The sequence below is a fragment of the Poecile atricapillus genome, chromosome 10, assembly GCF_030490865.1.
Source record: "Poecile atricapillus isolate bPoeAtr1 chromosome 10, bPoeAtr1.hap1, whole genome shotgun sequence".
Taxonomy (NCBI): Eukaryota; Metazoa; Chordata; class Aves; order Passeriformes; family Paridae; genus Poecile; species Poecile atricapillus.
The window spans coordinates 5,981,326-6,000,174 of NC_081258.1; the positions used below are offsets into that span (position 1 = coordinate 5,981,326).

At 42.5% G+C, this 18,849-nt stretch overlaps 1 protein-coding gene across 1 annotated transcript in view; it reads left to right on the top strand.

Moving 5' to 3' along the window:
• Positions 1 to 7,886, top strand: part of VAT1L (vesicle amine transport 1 like) — a 54,098-nt gene extending 46,212 nt beyond the window's left edge. Inside the window, exons 8-9 of the mRNA XM_058845807.1 lie at positions 3,144 to 3,227; positions 5,056 to 7,886. Of these exons, the coding sequence (XP_058701790.1) occupies positions 3,144 to 3,227; positions 5,056 to 5,154 (183 nt within the window). The 3' untranslated portion in view covers positions 5,155 to 7,886. The remainder of the gene's footprint in view (positions 1 to 3,143; positions 3,228 to 5,055) is intronic.
• The last annotated feature ends 10,963 nt before the right edge of the window (positions 7,887 to 18,849 follow it).

The window sequence follows — 18,849 nt, forward strand, 5'->3', positions numbered from 1 at the left end:
ATCATTGCTGCCAGGACCAGTGGTCCACTAATGTGCAAAGGTTCAGATTCCATTGCAGAATTTGATAGAAATTATGTCAATCTGGGGGCTCTCAAGGCTAAAATCTGTAGTTTGGCATTAGTTCAGACACAGACCCTCTCAGGGCTGAGCCATACTGAAAGCAAACACAGGACAACAGAGTTTTGTCCTTCATTCCAGTGGAAACTCTTCATATCAGTAAACACCACTTTGCACTGCTTCCAATCCAAGAGCCCTCTGATGATGATACTGCATAAGAATAATTTAAATTAACACATCCACATAAACAAAAATAAAATCCATTTACTTGGCTTTGAGCTGACAAATGCAAATAACAACCAATATGGAGTAATCAGGGAAAAGGGATTTAGGGATAGCATGCTGTAAGAAGAGGGAAACTTGTGATTCTTTCTGCTGGAAGGGATGTTTATTTTGACTCAAACTTCAACCACTTCGGGGAACCTCCAGTAAATTCCAGAACTTCTACATGCCTCCCTGTACAACCAATTAAGCCTGGGTCTGGTTTTAACCAAGTTCAGAGGAATGCACTGTCTTCATTAGGAAAGGACACCAACTCACACGAGCTCCTCCCTCTGTGAAAGGCATAGAAAAAACTAAAAGTTCCTCTATAGTCTGTGCAGAACAACTTAACCATACTTGCACAGCAGAGAAGATTTTTAATGCTCTCTGTCCCCTATAGGAGAAGAGGGAAAGGTTTTATTAGGCACCTTGGGAAACAAGTAGTTGCAGTCTTGGTTGAACAAGTGGACTGTTAGCAGCCATAAACATAAAATTACTCATTTCTAAAACAGCTCATGGTCTCTTAACTCAGACATCGTGTGCTGAATGGTATTGCACTAGGACAGGATTGGACTGACTGGGAAGGTAAGTTGCAAATAACACTAAAAGGCACAGATGTTGTATCAGCTCTTCAAATTCTTTTCAATGTTTTTATATATTTTAATAGCTCCATCTGGATTCCATGGCCACTATTATTGTTATAAGTTTTATTGTTCTCTCTGCCTCTGCCTGCTGTTTGCATTTGCAAGTTACTTACAAGTGTCTTGGAAACAATTCCTGAACCTTTCTCCAGGGGCTTAAATTTGATATTGTGTATGGGAAAAAAACAGGGAAAGCACATTTTCTCAAATTTGCCTTGCTAAATATGATATGGTACAAATTAAAATAAATGTTGCATGTCCTGCTTTCCACATGATGTTCTGGTTATAAATTTTAGTGGACGGGCAAGTGTGTTTGCTGATTTCTCCAGTTCTGTTATTTATGCTGTGCTGTAACCTGCTAAAAGCTTGATTTGGGTAATAACAGACATAAAAAGTTATATAGCTGTTGCTTTTCCAGCATCACAGTTGGATATTTTAAAGGAATGTTATCCATAGTGGAGAATGAGTCTGACAGGACAGTTGAGTGTTGTTTATGCGCTAAGGTAGCTTCATAAAAGGTAATGTGATTTTGTGGGCTACACTTAGAGGTCAGCCTGCTATCCAGTGGGATTCCTAAGACTGTGTTTTCTGAGATGAATTTACGATAATGCTCTAAATTAGAAAGCTATTGCATTTGCAATGCAATTTTTCTTTTGTTCTAATAGAATTTTTCATAAGTCTGGTGTTTAATAATTGAGGGAGCACCTCTGTAAAATTCCAGGATTACTGAGTTCACTGCAGTCAGCTTCCCAAGTAAGGCCGACAGATGGGAAAGACATTTTGTGCTGTGCCCAGCATCCATTAAATTTAATTGGAAGTTGAGTGCTGTATAATCTTTAAAAATCACATACCTCCTTCTGTATTAGACATTCAGGGAATATTTTGGGGACCTGGACCCCAGTTCCAGCTTTTAAATGTATCATGGGACCCATCAGGTCACAACTCAGCATTTTCTTTCAAACATATATGCCATTATTCTTAAAATATTCAATAGAACTATGTCACAGGTGCTAAGTCCTATTAATATAAAACTCATTTTTGTCTCCACCAGCCCTGTTATGCTGGCAAAGAGCAGTGTGATGAGGATATGGAACAGCCTTTATGGGCACATTTTCAGTTCCTGAAGTTTCCCACTGTGAAAGTGAGGAAACTCTTGACATCTTCCAATTTTTAGTGATTTATAGAACCATAGATTGGAAGAGACCTTAAAGCTCATCTCATTCCAGCTCCCTGCCACGTGCAGGGACACCTTCCACTATCCCAGGGTGCTCCAAACCCCATCCAGCCTGCCTTTGGACACTGCCAGGGATGGGGCAGCCACAGCTGCTCTGGGCACCCTGTGCCAGTGACTCAACAGTGGTCTGTATGCTGCACATTAAATATTCAATGCAATACACTCACACACAAATTCAATTTATCAACAATGAGCTCTCCTGAGTTGTGAAACTTCATACATCAAAATAAGCTTCTCTCCAGTGCACTTGTAAGAAGAGGTTCTTGTGCCTTTCTCACATGCACTAATTGCAGCCAGCTGTTAAACAGATGGTCTTGGTGATATCAGTAGGACACCAGTTATTTAACTTTTTTATTTTTTTTTTAAGTGGGAAAAAGTGAGGAAAAGAAGGGAAAAAAATGTTTGCTTAGGCAGCAAGACCCACAGTATTACAGCAATCCCATCCATAGCCTGGCCATGGCATTTCCTCTGTGGTAACCCATAAGAAATTGAAAAATATCATAGGTCAATTAGAAAAATGTTTCATACTTTTAGTGAGAGTAGGATGTCTTGCTAAATATTCTGCAAAGACAAAATGCAATGAACAACCTTTTAGGATTACCTCCCTGAGCCTGTACTTTTCCCTGCACCTCAGCTATCCATCACTTTGGTTCTGCATTAACCTTGTGGATGAGTTATGCTCTATGTGATATATATATATGATATATATATGATATAGATATATATATGTAACTGTCCCCAGGACTCACATCCCATATTGCCAAACACAATGCAAAAGCCAGGCCTTACAAATTCACTAAAAAATGTTTAACTCTCATTCTTTTCTCAAGCAGCTCTTTGAGTGACCTTGCACATAGCGTGCCTTAAACGTTTTGCTGGTTTTGGAAGGGAGGGACTCAGGATTCTCCTGGAGTGTGACTGAAAATTATCAGTAGTGATCTTTCTTTCAGGTGAAGGAGGCCATGCAGAGAATCCATGACCGAGGAAATATAGGAAAACTCATTCTGGATGTGGAGAAAGCGCCCACTCCCCTGGTGAGTGCAAAGCACTACAGACATTTAGTACAGCCTGGCAGTGACTTCTGGACACATGTCCCTTGTAATGTTTTTTTTGACACTGATTTCTTCTAAATCCATAACACCCAAATACTACCAGTAACCATAATTTCTGTATTTAACCCGAGTGAAATGTACTTCCTGAAATGCCAGCAGTTACTTCTCTATACTGGATGACTGCTTCTCCAAAGTGTTCTAGCAAGAGTTGAACTGCCACTGTCTTGCTTGCCCTTGTGATGGAAAACAGACTTTTCTCAAACTAAACAATTCCTGTATTAGTAAGTGGATTGAACAGGAAAACCCCCAATCAATATTGCTTCAGTGTGCAAACATAAAAGTGCTTTCTGATTCCCATACTAAAGTTAGAGTATACTTTTGGTAGGAATGTAGTTTACAGGTTTTTGTCATATATGAACATGTAAATATTTCTAGAAATATCCTGAAGGAAGATAGTAGTGATGGAGCTCTAGTCCATGAGATTTGGAACACTTAGGATGGTACAGAAACCTTTCAGAGAGCAGTGGTAAATGAAAACCAGGCTCACTCCTGAGCATTCACTGATGGTGTAGGAAAGAGCAGTAAAGAAGGTAATGCAAACCTGACTTTAAATCAATACTGATGGATGAAGTTTGCTTTCAGACCTGAGAGACCTCCCATTCCAAAGAAAAGAAAAGAACCTGGACTTACAGTTAAGCTCTTACTCACTCTAAAACTGCTCCCAGATCTCATACAAACTCTCTGCAAGGAAAAGGAAGGCTATGAGGACCTCACATGTGGAACAATGCACTTCCATGAAAGGGTGTTAACTCAAAAATATGGGTAACTTCACAGGAATGTTTTTCTGCATTAAAATCGGGTTGTGTTTGAGATTTTTATTTCCAGCAGAGGCTAATAATCAAACGGGGATGGAGCATCATTGCATTTCTCTTTAAAAAGTAAATGGGTCCCTTGCTTATTTGGTTTTGAAGTAGTTATAACCTAATACAAGAATCTTCTTGTGTCCTAAGAGAGGTAACGTGGGTGTAAAACAGAATCCAGTCACACTAATCTGTGCTGTTAGACACTACCCCCCTCCAGTGAGCCAGACTCTCGTGCCTCCACAGACCTGTCACACTGACAGGGTGAAGTGCTGGAGGGTCCTGCACCTTTACACAGCTTGTCATAAATATTTCCACATTAAGAAAAACACAGTGTACTCCTTTAATGCTGTTCTGAGCTACAGATTCCTGCAATTGCCTGCTGCCTGTGCAGGCATCTTCAGTAAAATATGAAAATGCAGTTTCTTCCCACTCCTGTATGATCTGGGATCTGCACTCTGTCATGGGTGTATCCTGCCAGCATCTGCATATCCACTCCTCTATAAAGTTTCATTGGGTTTTTAATATATAAAAGAAAGGAAATTGCCCCCTGGGTTTTCACACCATGTCTCAGATGGGGCCATCCATTAGCCTGTTCCTGAAAGAGATCCCACATTCTGTAAACTTCCTACACAGCTGTGTTTCCTCTCCAAGACCTTTACTATTGCTTTACTACAAGTGCACGGAGCAGAGTCCTCACGTGCAGCTGTCCTACAGACAGCTTTTTGTTAGGAAATAGTGCTGTGAGCCGTGGGGGAGCAGCTTGCAGGTTTAGCTGGAAGTGGTGTGGAGCCAGCAGAGGCTTTGCACAGACAGAATGCTTGTTTTCATTTCATATTTCATTTCTTCTTGGATTTCCAAAGTCACTGTACCGAATGAATCAAGCTGAAGTAAGGAGGAATGAAAGGGTGGGAAAGGTGCTCTGATGCCCTTGGTTTTTCATGGTGCAGATGGCCAACGACAGCACGGAGACGAGCGAGGCTGGAGAGGAGGAGGAGGACCACGAAGGGGACAACGAGAACAAGGAGCGCATGCCCTTCATCCAGTAGCAGCCAGAGGCGGCGGAGGCAAGAAGAGTCGTGAGGGAGAAGGGAACAAGACTGGGAAATCTCTTCTGTGCATCAGTGAACAAATGCTGTAGTACAGTGTGTGTTGTATTTGTTTGCAGTCAGCTGAGCTATGAGCTGTTGATCATTGTTGTTTTGAACTCAAGTGCCATTCTCATCCAGTGCAGTATTACGACATTTCTGTGTAATGCCCAGTTTCCCTGTAGGAGTCCCATGGATTTTTCTGTTCTTGTTTGAAAGCCTTATTATCTTACTGTGTAATTTTAGATGGGCATCTTTCTCATGCAAATTCCAACATCTTGCATAAAGTTATTGGGGAGGTTTGGGCTTTTTTTGCAAGTTGGAAACAGTGAAAAAAACATCCCCACTTGCTGTCTGAAAGATTCTAGTTACTGAAGGGATAATTTTATATTTCTGGATTTTCAGTATTAAAATAGTTTTTCTTTAATGAACCACAAATAAAAGTTGCAACAAAGATTACGTTTTCTTTTCCTCAGTCATACTTCATCATTTCACAAGCAATCCTATCTTTGTTTTCAAAAGTACCTTATCCAGAATCATGGAATCTGAAACTGTGCATGAAATCATTACTTGAGAGGCTTTGATCATCATTTTCTGGTAAGGACACGTTGACTTTTATGTCAAATTCAAACCAGTTTTAAATTTCATTTTTAAATTGCATTGGTAAGGATCACTTATCAGGTTGTGGAAAAAAAATGGTGACGGAGTTTATTGGTCTGAAATCGCTAATATGTGGTCAACTGTCAGGCTGGAGCTGAACTCCTGCAGAAGTTAACCCTGTAAAAAATGAGGTTTAGGCCTTAATCCTACCACAAATCATGTACAGGGATAACTTCCATCTAGGTGAATTATTCTATCAAAAGCTCTGCTCCATATGTACAGTTACCTTTATAATTATTTACAGGATCAAGTATTCAAAGACCAGCTAGTCTTATCTACCTCCCACTAGTGGAAACTATATCTAAACGTTAAAAAGTATTTTTTCCACGTCCTTCACCTATCCAAGCAGCAGCTACTCAGGTCCTCAACTGTCTTGTTAAAACAGTTATTTTAAAATTACTGTGATCACATACAGTAGAAATACTGAAGGACTGGCAGAGACCTTGCATACTGCCTACAGCTTCAAATTGATACTCCTTTTTTCAAAAGGAAGTATTTACCCAGATGTGACTAATTGTTCAACTAAATCTACAAGTAGCATGTTATGATAGAAGTTAAAAATTGATAAACATGAAAAGTGGGGGCTTCTCAAGCTTTTCTCAGTGTGAGAGGACTTCTGGGTCTGGATGACTTTTATGTGTGGTTTTAGAGGATTCTCATTAGGTTTTTTTCTGTTTGTATGGTTTTTCTGCCTGAGTATTAATGTCCATCTCTTCACACTGTACTCATGAAGTCGCTGTCAGATAATTGCGCAGATGGTTCATTCTGAAGGAGTTCCCCTTGGGTTGAACAAATTCAAAAATAACAGCAAGAAATAACTGTGGAGAAAAATGCCAAAAAGCTTTTGAGCTGTTGATCCAACCAGAACTTCATTTTTCACTTCATTATAGTTGAGTTCATTTTCCAGCTGGACTTGCCTATACTTGCAGTGCCATTTCAGGTTCAAACAGGGACTTTATCCACAGGAGAAAATATGTATTCAGTGAGAGTTTTCCATTTATTGGGCTTGCCAGTTGGACTTTTAAGAAGGGCCATTAGGTTTTCATGACTCATCAGCTGACAGCAGTAGGAAACATGCCCAATTTTGTTTTGCAGCTAGTGTAATGATGTTGTCCTGCAACAGACCTTAACATAACTAGGAATTTTGATTTGACGCCAAAGTGAGCAATATTGCTGGTGACCTTCGAGCTGGCAGTAAGTGGCATTCTCAAGGCCTTAAATTAGTAGGGCAAGCAGAATAGCAAACCCATTCTTCTGTTCTAAACCACAGTCTGGTGGGCTCTGCTTCTAAATTACCCTGCAAGACAAATATGGGTGATCTTGGTCATGGCCACAGACACCACAGGGACAACAATCACGTAATTTTGGCTAGTTCTTTCTGGTTTTGTTAGCAAGGCAAAAAATACTTTTCATCCTAATTCATACCAATTTTAGGGCCATTTTCTGATCAGCAGAATATCAGGTAATTGCAGTGAGTACAAAGGAATGCTTCTGGAAGTACCTGAGTGCAACACAGCTGAGTGTGACCATCAGGAAGCTGAACTCTGCTCTGTGTTTTACTGGGATCAATATAGCATGGAGGGAGGCTGCTGCTGGAACGAATGGAAGTTTTTCAGGCATTCTGGAAGCAGGATGTATGCTAGCAGAATTTGGCCCACAAGCCCGAAGTACCTTTCAGGAGACCACAAGCAGTAGTATCACACTGGCAGGGGTGCAGGCCGTGCTGTTCAAACTGGTGAAGCCAAGGCTTGTCACTGACCAAGTCTTACTGTAGCAGAAATGAAGGGTTGTGCTTACTACTGACAGTGTTGTTTAATCAACTCTGAGACAATTGGATAGTTTCTTCAAGTGAAACAAATTATTTCTCAATTTGCCTTAAAGGAACTGTGAAAGCTTCTTTAACTTAAGCCTGATTGAAGTGTACTGAAACACTGTTTAATTGTATTTGTTGCTTTAGAGCTTTTGTTATATTGTGCCTACAAAGCAAATTATGTTTACACAAAAATATAAATAAAATGTTGAGCATAGCATTATCCTTGGCCTCTATGTTTTATTCTAGTATTACGGTCACTTTAGGGAACTGACTTGGAACTGCTTAAGAGGAAGATGTGAGGTCTTATTTTCCATTTTCGTCACTGTGGGATATACAAATAATTTATTTTGACTATTACAGAGTAAATCAAGGTTATTAAAAGTGCTGTGTGCTGCTTTGCAGAACAATGTAGATATAAAAATTTGAATGTCACAGCCTAAGAAATTCAAAACATTATATAAACACCTTTTACTAAGTGTTTAGGAAAGTGTATTTTATACAAAGAGAAACTAGGACTTACCCTTCCACACAAGTTATCCTCAGAGAGACAGGTCCTTTCAAAAATCAGAATTCCCTAACAGAATAACCTTAAAATAGAATCCAAAAGCCATTATCACCGATTAGCTTGTAGAAAGCAGGAGGACATGACCGGGTTCTGAATCTCACTCTCCTGGGCCTTGGTTTTAAGCCAGGGCTCCATGTCTTTGGAAGAGCTGGTGATGGTTACCAAGCCCTACAGTCATCTCCAGCCTGTACTTGAGTACATGGCTTTAAAGGCCTCCCTACATGAGGGAAAGAAGTGAATGAACTTCAGTTTAATATCTAAACAAAGAGGGAGTATTGGCTTTGGTTCATTTTAGTCACGCAGGACACATTCCAAAGCCTGTGATGTCCCTGGAAAATCTCACTTCAGTAGTTACCAAATCTGCTCTATAATCTCAAAGCTCATAGGAGCAGTGCTGAGTGTGAAGAATAAATTTCTGCCCTCTGTTTTTAAGCTTTAATAAGCAAGTAATGATCAGTGCATCTGTAATCACGGGGTCAGGATGAGGCTGAAAGCAAACAGCCATAGCCTTTTGCAAATTCTCTGTGATTACCACTAAAGCTCTGCCTCTACCACCTTTCCCACTGGGCCATCTGCAGTGCCCTGTCACACACTCCACCACAGAGCAAGATGTGGCAGGTTGCCTTTGTGTAGCATCTACATGAAATGCAAAAATCCACCTTGGATCCTCAGTACCCCTGGTTCTCGCCTCATCCTCCATTTGGTGCTTCCCCTCTCATTTTCTGGGAGCTGATTGGGTTTGTCAGGAAAGATTCTGCTAGTTTGGGCACAATTACCAGCACAGCCCCCTGCTCTGGGAGAACTGTGCAGGAGCTTCTCCCCCTGGCAGCACTGGGGTCCCTTGATGTGAGCCAGTGCTTTGTTCCACTGCAGAAAGAGCCAGGACAATCCTCACACTCTAACTGCTCTGTGCATCAGAGCACCTTTCTCCCAGGAATTTGTGACAGCCAGGCAAACATGCCAGCATTCTCCTGCAAGAGCACAGGTCAGAGCAGGAGTGCTCAGCCCTGCCCTGCTGGCTGACCCTAGCCAGCATTGCTCCTGTGTTTGCCTGGCCTGGCTCTGTCAGCTCCCCATCAGCACTCTGCAGAAGCTGGAAGACTTTGGAAGAACACTGCAGGTGAGGAAGAGCTAGAGGATGAATGTAGGGGGGAAATGAATTGTGTATCTCTGCCCAAAAGCAACAAGAGAGGAGGATTTGAAGCATTTGAAGCATGTTTTCTGTTGATTCATGTGTGGGCTTGTAGAAGGTCCCAACCTTTCTCTGAAGGGGTTCCACAGTCCCTGCAATACTCAATCATCATGGCTGTTCTCTGGTTACACTTCAGGAAAATTATTTTTTTGCCTTCTGAAGAGGATGGGTCACATCCACTTTCATCCCCTGCAGAGAGTGAAAGAGAAACTCAAGGTGGACTTCACACACGTGGATTAACCCTTCACATATGGAAACTTTTCTTCTCAGTTACGGGAACTGCAGGCATTCTGGGCAAGATGACGAAGAAAAGGGAAGGAGCAAGCATTGACAGCCCTCATAGTGATTGTCCTGTCTCTTAAAAAAAACACCTACACCTGCCATCACGTTAAGATCAGCTTTCATTTAGGGAAGAACAGCCTGCACAGTTGGTAAAAGCTTTCAAACTGTCTCAAATGAAGCATAATCTAAAAAATCAAAGGAAGACTCTTTCAGCTTCTGAAGCCTCATGATGTTTAATGCTTGATACAGATATCACCCTTCAAATTGGGCAGCCAGGGATTAAATGGGATTCAATTAAGGGATGCCACTGGCACTTGTTAGTTTGGGACCAGCAGCTCCCAGATACTGAAAAGGGGATGAGGTCTCTGACTGAGGGAGGGCTGCAGGGGTAGGGACTTGTTTCTTTTCCTTCAAAGATTAGCAAGGCTTTGATCTGTCTGAAGAGTTGTTTTTTTTCCTTGCACAGTGACCAGGCTGAGATGTTAAAATTAGCCAAAAAGAAGTGGGAAAAGTACTGAAGGAAAACCTGTTTTACTGTGAATGCTGAGGGGTTGGGGAGTAGGAGGTGAGCATTTCTATGGGGCAGGTTTGCTCTTAGACCCACAGGGGTGAAGCACCTGGGCCTCTCATGCCCACAGCTCCTGCAATCTGCCCCTCCTGCCCAGCCCAGGTGCTCTGCCGGTACTGCTCCATCAGCCTCCAGCTCCCTGCTGGAAGCACCTCTGCCTTTGCCTCTGCCAGAGCTGGAAATGTGCTACGTTCTGCCAGACATTGGCTGTGTCTCTGCCAAACATCATCTCCCTGACAAGCTGCAGGTTGCAGTACAAATCCTGTTGTGCCTGCCTGCTGGGTAATCTGTGTAAATGTGTTTCCTCCATGGAGAGCTGGGGCTCACCGTGCCGTGCAACAGGACGTGATGCAGCATCTTCCTGCCCTGGAAGAACACAGTGAGATGGCAGAGATGCTGGATGCATTATCTGTGATAAGGATTTCTCTCCTTGGGCCAGCCAGGTGATAAGCTAATAACCAAACACTTGTAAAGGCTGCTGTGCCAGGTTTGCTGGGCAGTCACTGGTGTGGCTTCTGTTGTGACAGGCATTCTGTGGCCTGGAGCCCTGTTAGATCAGTGATGTTTTCCAGAGGCTTCTAGGAGAAAACATTTCTTTTGTTGCTAACACAGAAGAGAGATGATGATGATAAGTGTTTTTCTAAGTCAATTTGATTTGGCAGATTATTTTTCTCTTTGCTTGGCTGCTGCTTTTTTTCCTCCTAGTGTCTGCATTTTACATTAGAAATATTTTCCCACTGAAAAAAAAAACCAAAAAACAACAAAACAAGTCTCCTGTAACTTGTCATGTTTCTCTTTGCTCTGAATTTCTGAACTGTTTCTGCTGTAGAAAGGAAAATTTTAATTATTTGTCCAATGCCATAATACTGCCTAATAGTGCCATTTGATTAAAGGACTTATGGATCTTTGGAATTTAATTCTCCGTTTACCAAAGGAATCCTAATTAACAGCAGCTGAGCTGAAAGCTTTGCCTGCATGGTTCGCAAGCTGTGTCTCATACCTGCTCCAAAGCAATGGAGATGCACAGAATCATGTTCTGAATGCCCTCTGCAAGGGGCCAGTCAGGAAAGCTCCATAAAAGTATAGGGGTTTGAGAGACAGTAATCTAAATTTCCCTTGCTTTCCCATCAGATAACTCAGAGCACAAACCAACACTGAATGTGGCCATTGAAAGAATTTCCTGCTATTTTCTTGATCGTTCTTTCCATGCTCATCTGAATAATCGCCTCTGGTGGGGTCACCCCAGGGAAAGGGTGACCCCCAAACCCAGCAAGAGCCTGGATTCAGAGGCTGCAGATCCAGCCCTTCTGGCTCACCCTCCCCTCGTGAGAAGAGCCGAGTTTGTTCCATGTGAGGATCAGCTGGGAGATTGTATTGCAGAGAGGGCTGTAAAAGCAAGTGCCATCGTGCAGTCTGATTGCCAAGGGATGCTGAGCCCACAGAGCAGGGGTGGGGTTGTGCAGGGTGGCACTGGAGAGGGCAGTGCCCAGGCTCAGCACAGGCACAGGGCAGGAGATTCACACAGGGAATTGTCTTTAAGGTCTCACTTGGATGATTGATCTGGAACCCCTCAGCCAAACATGCTGATGCCACTGCTTGTCCTGCACCACACTTGCTCTTGCCAGTTCTCACCTCCACACATCAAATATCTCAATTGCAAAACGTTTTTTCTTGCAGCACATTCCCTGAGGTTGTGGTTTAACTTAATAGAGCATACATAATATGATTCATATGAGATCTTTGATCTGTGTTTTGTTCAACATGTCAGTGGTGGATAAAGTCATTACAGCGTTCTGTTCACTAATCAACCAGCAAAACAGGAAAATAAAAGGGTAATTGTTGCAAGCTTTCTTCCTTATTTTCATTAGGTTGGCAAGCTCATCTCAAACTGGAATCTCACAGGTCTCGTCCCACTGGCTTTGACACGGACAGCATCAAGCTGATTAATCCTCTAAATCAATCCTGTCATAGCTACAGCATTAAAAATTCAGCAAGTAATATTTATGTCCCTGTTGTAGCTTATTTAGTGGGGAAAACCCTACAGGATTCTTTTCTAAATCCTTGCTCAAGTCTCCATGTTAAAATACACATTGCTAAACACCATTATCTTTCTTGAGAATGCAGTATTGGTTTATACTGGGGTTTTTTGAGCCACTGGTGCAAGTAAATGATCTAAAATGGAAAATCCTTGCCATCAGAGGACCTGAGCTGTGGGTTCGTGCTGTGGGATGGATCAACTGAGGATGTAACTTGTCCCTTTGGTATATATTTATTCCATACAGGGCCCATAATCCTATTTTAGGAAACACTATTGACAAAAACAGGACAAACTTGCCCAAATTCCTCAGTAAATTGCTACAACATTGAAACCCCAGCTGTACAGACATGATTGACCTGATGGGTGTCTGTCTGCAGCTGCTCTTCCAAGAGTAGAGGCATCTAAACAATGTATAATCAGCCTGATGCTTTATTGAGTAACACTGGCATGAGGCTGTACAGCAAAGGGGATCTACCCTGAGCATTGAACAGGCAGAGAAGAGCCTGCTCTTTTCTCTTTTAGCTTGTTGGACAAGCAATATAAAATCAAAGCTGTTCGGATCATTCCTAGGGCACTGAAGACATCTGCTGGAAATGGGAATAAACTGCAGTAAGAATGTGCATGACTGAGTAAGAACATATCTTGAGTTTATATTTACACAGCGCCTAAATTGCTCAGCAAATGCTGCAATATTTTCCATTTGAACATATTTGAATAAATAGCCTATTCATTCCTGCTGTTCTTGTTGCCACTGAGGAAGAACATTCCAGTTTCTAAAACCTGCAATGCTGAATGCAGTCTCTGAATTCCCTTCATCCCTGATGTGTGAGGTCATGCCACAGACATACATGGACAATATGTGGCATCATGTGCTGGCACTGAGGTCCAGGTCAGGTTTCCAGCTTTAAATGGATGTAAATTGTTTGTAGCTGGGTACACAAATCTCTTTTCATTTTTACATACAAATCTTGATTACAAACTAATTTTGTACAAATCCTGTTGTATCCTCTTGAAAGAGCTTCCCAGAAAACTGTACAGTCTATCAGGGAGTGTGGCCCTGCCTCTTGCACATCCCCAGCTGGTCCATCCCACAGCATCAAGCCACAGCTCAGGGCCCCTGCCCCTGGCTGGAGGGGCTGTGGCACAGGGAGGGGACACTGGGAACACCTGGGAGCTGGACAGGGATTCTGGAGTGGGAGGTGAGGGTCACACACAGCCCAAGCACACACAGAGTGTACGTGTCTTTGGCATCCCCCAGCTCTACCAGAGGAGCCTCATTTTTCAGGAAGAAGGCAAGAAGTAGGGACTTGTATCTCGCTTTTCATGACCAACAGGCACTTTCAGGTAACGTTACAGCATGAATTTCTTCAGTTCTGAAGGATGCTATGTCCAGACCCATAATCCCTGCTTATGAAATCTCCCTAGAATGCAGATGTGTGCACTCTCCCAGGTATAACTGCAGCCACCTTCTTGCTGGTTCCTTCAGCTTTTCATTTAAACCCTCCAGGGTTCCCCCAAACGTGTAGGGCAGTGTTTAGAACATCCTGGAATTTCTGGAATGGACTAATCCTACTCATTCAATACTGCCAGGACCTCAGCCAGGGTCTGCCTGCACCTTAGACTGTACAGTGACTGCATTTTATACAGACATTAACAAGCTGGCTTTGTGCTGAATAGCTTGAGCGCTATCAGCAAACAAGCTACAGAACACAGCACAAAAGACACATAAATACCTGTTTTGCTCATTTGCTCATCTGCACTGGTGGCCTCACTCTTCTGGCTTCAGCACCCACCTCTGCTGGGTTCCAGGTCCCTAAGGACAGCAGATCACAGGGCAGGAGGCTGCTGTGCTGACTTGTCATGCTTCTTCCTGCCCACACTAGATTTCTGCAGGAAAAGGCAACTGAGACTTTAAAAAGTCCTTACAGGTTTCTGTGTTGTGTTCAGTAAAATGTTAGGAGCAGCTTTTGAAAAGGTATCCAAGAGTCACAGCATATCTGTGTGTGCTGGAGAGCTGGATGGGAGGGGAAGTTACACCCGGGACCTTTCCCAGGGGTCATCCCTGCCAGAGACAATGCTATTTCTGCCTGGACACACTGGGCCATTAGGGAAAACACCTATACATGCCAGTTTTTCTTTTCCACTCTCAGCATCCTTGTGTGAGCATCATCCAGTTGTGTGGTTTTCACTTCCATCCCAGCACATGGGCAGGGACAAGCACAGAGAAGGAAGGTAGGGCTTGGTGCAGGCATTGTCCTCCTTCCCCAGCCTCCAGCAAGCCAGGGCTAATTCTCACTGCTTCAGTTTGCCTGTAGAGACAAGCAGACATCTCCCAAGCAGTTACATTTAGGTATTCTTTTTCTTTCCTGACTAGGCAGTTAAAAACTCTGTTTACATTTTAAAGAATGGTGGTTTATTTGGGCCACATCCCAAGTTTTCCAAGCCTGAGGCCTGGCACAGGAGCTGATTATGCCTGTGCATGGGGACAGTGCTGCTCCTAAAACTCGGTGAAGCAGGGTCAGCTGCTTGCAGATCCTGTGACTCAACTTTTGGTTTGGCAAGGCAGAAAGCCTCAGCCCTCCAAGTCCTTGGTGAAGTGCAACCACCAACAGCAGACATGAGCACACTCCTGACAAGTCTGAATTTCCATCCTGATGAGGAAAATCCGACAAACATCTACACACCCCAAAATATAATCCCTGCTCTGCTCAGCCCTCCTGGCAGTGCAGAGCTCCACTGTTGGAAACCTGCTGTGAACCTGTGGATGTGCAGCTCAGGCTGTCTGGAGAGATTCACAGTGCCTAAACCAAGGCTTTGTCCAAATCAGTTTGTCTGGCACACATAAGGATGAGCAGAACCTGCTGAGGTCATGTTAATGTGAGGCTGGAAAACCTCACATTAGGATGGCTATGACGATCAAACCCGAAATATTTAAAGGGACAAATTAAGTGTTCAGGATGTCTTCAGGTCATTTCCAGGAAGGTAAAAAGGCAGCACACATTAAAGGAGAAAAAATAGCACAACAGGTAATTTGTGTTTACAAAAGAGAAAGAGATATATTCTCACACACACATCCCAAGGGCTGAAAGAGCTGAGCTGCTGCCAAGAATTTCCAACGTGGAAACTTTGCCAAGTCCACAGGAGTAGCATTTAAAAGACCCCATTCAACTCCTCTATTTGCACCTGGAAGGCAAAGAAACTGATTTAAATTTTCCCCTAGACTCCCTTATCTTTAGAGATGCCAGAATCAGCTGATGTGTAAAAGGTCCCTTTCTTGAGAGGGATTGTGGTTTGCTCTCTGTGCACATTTCACATAACCAGCAAAACATTTATCTATAAATAAGCACCTATTTCTTTGGGGTCCCTCCTGATAAAAAAAAAAAAAAAAAAAAAAAAAAAGAGGCAATGACAGGCAGGAAAACACTGTGCACCTTCTTATCTTTGCAGCTAAAGGCCTGAAGTAAAAACGATTTGGCACCTCTGTCATTCCTTTGAGATACCAGGACACCATAAGAAAGGAGCTGTGTCAGTGCAGAGTGCATAGGACAGGAAACCAAAAGAGCTCAGTGGCTGTTCTTAACTTGCTTTGTGTCGATTTGGTGAATCTCTTCTGTATTCTGTATTCTCCCTGGCTTGGATCAGCTGTGTTTTCTCTGCTTTACAACCTATAATCCATATTCAGTGCCATTGCAAGAGAATGACAGGAATAAGGGGGAGATTATTTGGTCACACAGACAAGATGAAGCTATTTGTTTTAAACATGTGTGATAGATGTAAGACAAGCTTTCTGTTGCATTTTTCAAATCATTTCCCCTCCTCTCTGCTTGCTGAGACCCAGCTGTGAGATGCTTTGTGACAAAGACCCCAAAATAAGAGATACAAAAAGCACTTGAAGCTTGAAATACTGCCCTGATTCATCTTTTCAGTTTACACAATTATATCTCAGGGTTTTTTTTTAAGCTGATATTTACAACATGGGAATTGAAAAGCAATGGATCTGTAGATAATAACAGCTCTGTTTGGACCTGGAAAATACCACATTGAAGCAGATTTATTGATCAATCAGTAACAGTCCACAGTGCCAAGGTGAGGTGTGTGCTTGGGAGAGAGGAATCACATCTCTAAAGAAGACATGAATGTCCTCATTTCAAAACCCACTGACACTCAGTGCAGATCACTGGTGGGCAGGCTGGTTCTGCAATAAACCTGCAACCACCTTTAATTTCATCAGACAGAGCAGATCACTTGTACCCAGCAAATTTCCTTTCAAAACTCCAAATTAGCATGACAGGAAAAAACTTCAACCGATGGCAAAACCCCAAAGTATCATTAATAAGTTTCACAAAACCTCACATACCATAAGGCTAGCCCTTCTCTTTTCTAAACACAGTTTGTTTGTACTAATTTCCCCAAAATAACTTTGGTCTTGGGATGTCAGCCATGATCCTGCCTCATGCCTCTAGGACTGAGATCAAATCCTTAAGAAAGACTTTACAAGACTTTTCAAGGCCAAAGAAACCAGGCATACAGTAATTTTCCAAGCACAACATAATCCTTGACTAGGAGAGTTTGCAAAATTTACTGCATAAATAAAATAAAATACATTGAAACAAATAAAAATCAACCAGTGGGTCCCATTTACTCAAGACAGTCATAAAAACTGATGTATAGAAGGTGATAACTCTTTTACTAACCTTTCTGTTAAACCTTTTACTAACCTTTCTGTTATCTCCTTTTATTGATCATCCTGGCTCTTCAGATTGCCTCACTTGCATTTCCTTAGCCTGGCAACAGCTCTGATCAGTTTTCATTTTCTCTTTATCTTCTCAGTAGGAATTACTCACCTACTTCACTCAAATGAATGGCTTCATTTTCCTAAAGCTGAGCTGAATTTTCTAGAACTGAAATGCTGCAAGAAGAATAGAGTTTGCTCTGATTCCAGGAGCAGATACTGCTCATCCATTTCCCATTTGGTAAAACATCCCACAGCACAGTTAGCTCTGAAGCACAAGGGGACTGTAGGTCTCAGTAAAACACAGACAATCTACTGGCAATTCACTTCCCAACAGACTGAAGCACTGAATCTTTTTAAAGCTTTTTTTTACAAGTGCTGTTGTACATCTGCAGCCAGACCCATTTCAGGAGCTCAGCATCCAGTCCTCAGCTCACACTGGCTTCTCACACTCTGTGCCCCATTGCATGTTCTTTCCATAAACCCAGGGATGGCTGAGAATGGAGAGGAAAAAACAGCTGTATGAAGACTTCTCCTGAGCCAGTCTACAGGAGCACATAAAGGTAGAACTGTCTCTGAAGGAAACAGAGTTTTTACCTTGAAGAGTCTCTGTGGAGAAACTGAAAAAAGCCTTTTACCAGAGGATGTTTATGCTCTGAATGGTGTGGTTGTCTGAAAGCAAATGGAATGAGGTGGGGAGATGGGAGCCAAAACCCCAGGTGCCACTGCAGCACAGCAACTCTGGCTTTTGCAAGATGTTTCATATCAGACAGAGCACTTCAAGAGTGCCTTGAAGCGAGCTAAGCACTTCAAGAGAAACCACAATTCTGTCTGAATGCAGAAGTTCTACTGTAGTAGTGTAAATAAATAAAAAACACAATCCCATCCTATTCTGGATGCAGCTCTAAAGCAATGAGAATATTTATATTTATACAGTATACTCTGATAAGGAAAGTGGAATCATTTGTTTCAGGACAAAATTACTTCTATCAGTGTATAATTGTGTTCACTCCCTGGGATATACTATATTACTGTAACTATGCCAGTAAAAAAAAAAATCCACTTCTAAATGACATTTTAACACTTGTTTCAAGCCTATACACAGCCCAGGTACTCACTTCAGGGAGCCTCCTGTGTGGCTCCATTTCCTCACAGTAGCACTGCAAGGTTACATCTTCCCAGCAACATATTTTGACTGTTCTCTGGCTCTCCTGCCCACACACCATACCCAAGAAGCTAAACCTGCTTCCTCAGTTGCTATAAGTTAGTCATAAACGTGGAAACTGTTCTTGAGTACTCCAGAGGAATTCTAGCCCACATATCCTTGTGGTCCATCCCAGCAGCTGCAAGGCCAGCTTTGTGATTCACTTTTTAGGAGTGAAGTCCAGCTGAGTTACTTGCAGACTGGCAAAATTGTCAGAGAAACTACTGAATGAGGGGGATTAAGGTTTCAAAACAGAATTTCAGCTCTGTTCTTGAAAGGATAGTACACGGCATACTTCAAAAAGCAGTTTTTCACTCAGGCTCTTGGCCAAGAACTGTCAAAATACCAAATCCATGTTTTCTTTATCCCTCTGTTTCTAGTGACTTGTGTGCTGCCCCAGCAGAGTATAGATCTTTCTCTGTCATACTCATTTCACAGGAAGAAAAGGAACCTGTGTTAGCAAGCTCACGCTCCTAGGGGCAGGAACAAATCCATTCTGGTACCTTGAACACGCACATTAAAAGGCCTGCTGACCCAGCTACTGCTCCAGCCTCTCCCAAAGCCTGTGGGACAGTTAAGCTCCACATGAAACAGATCCAGGA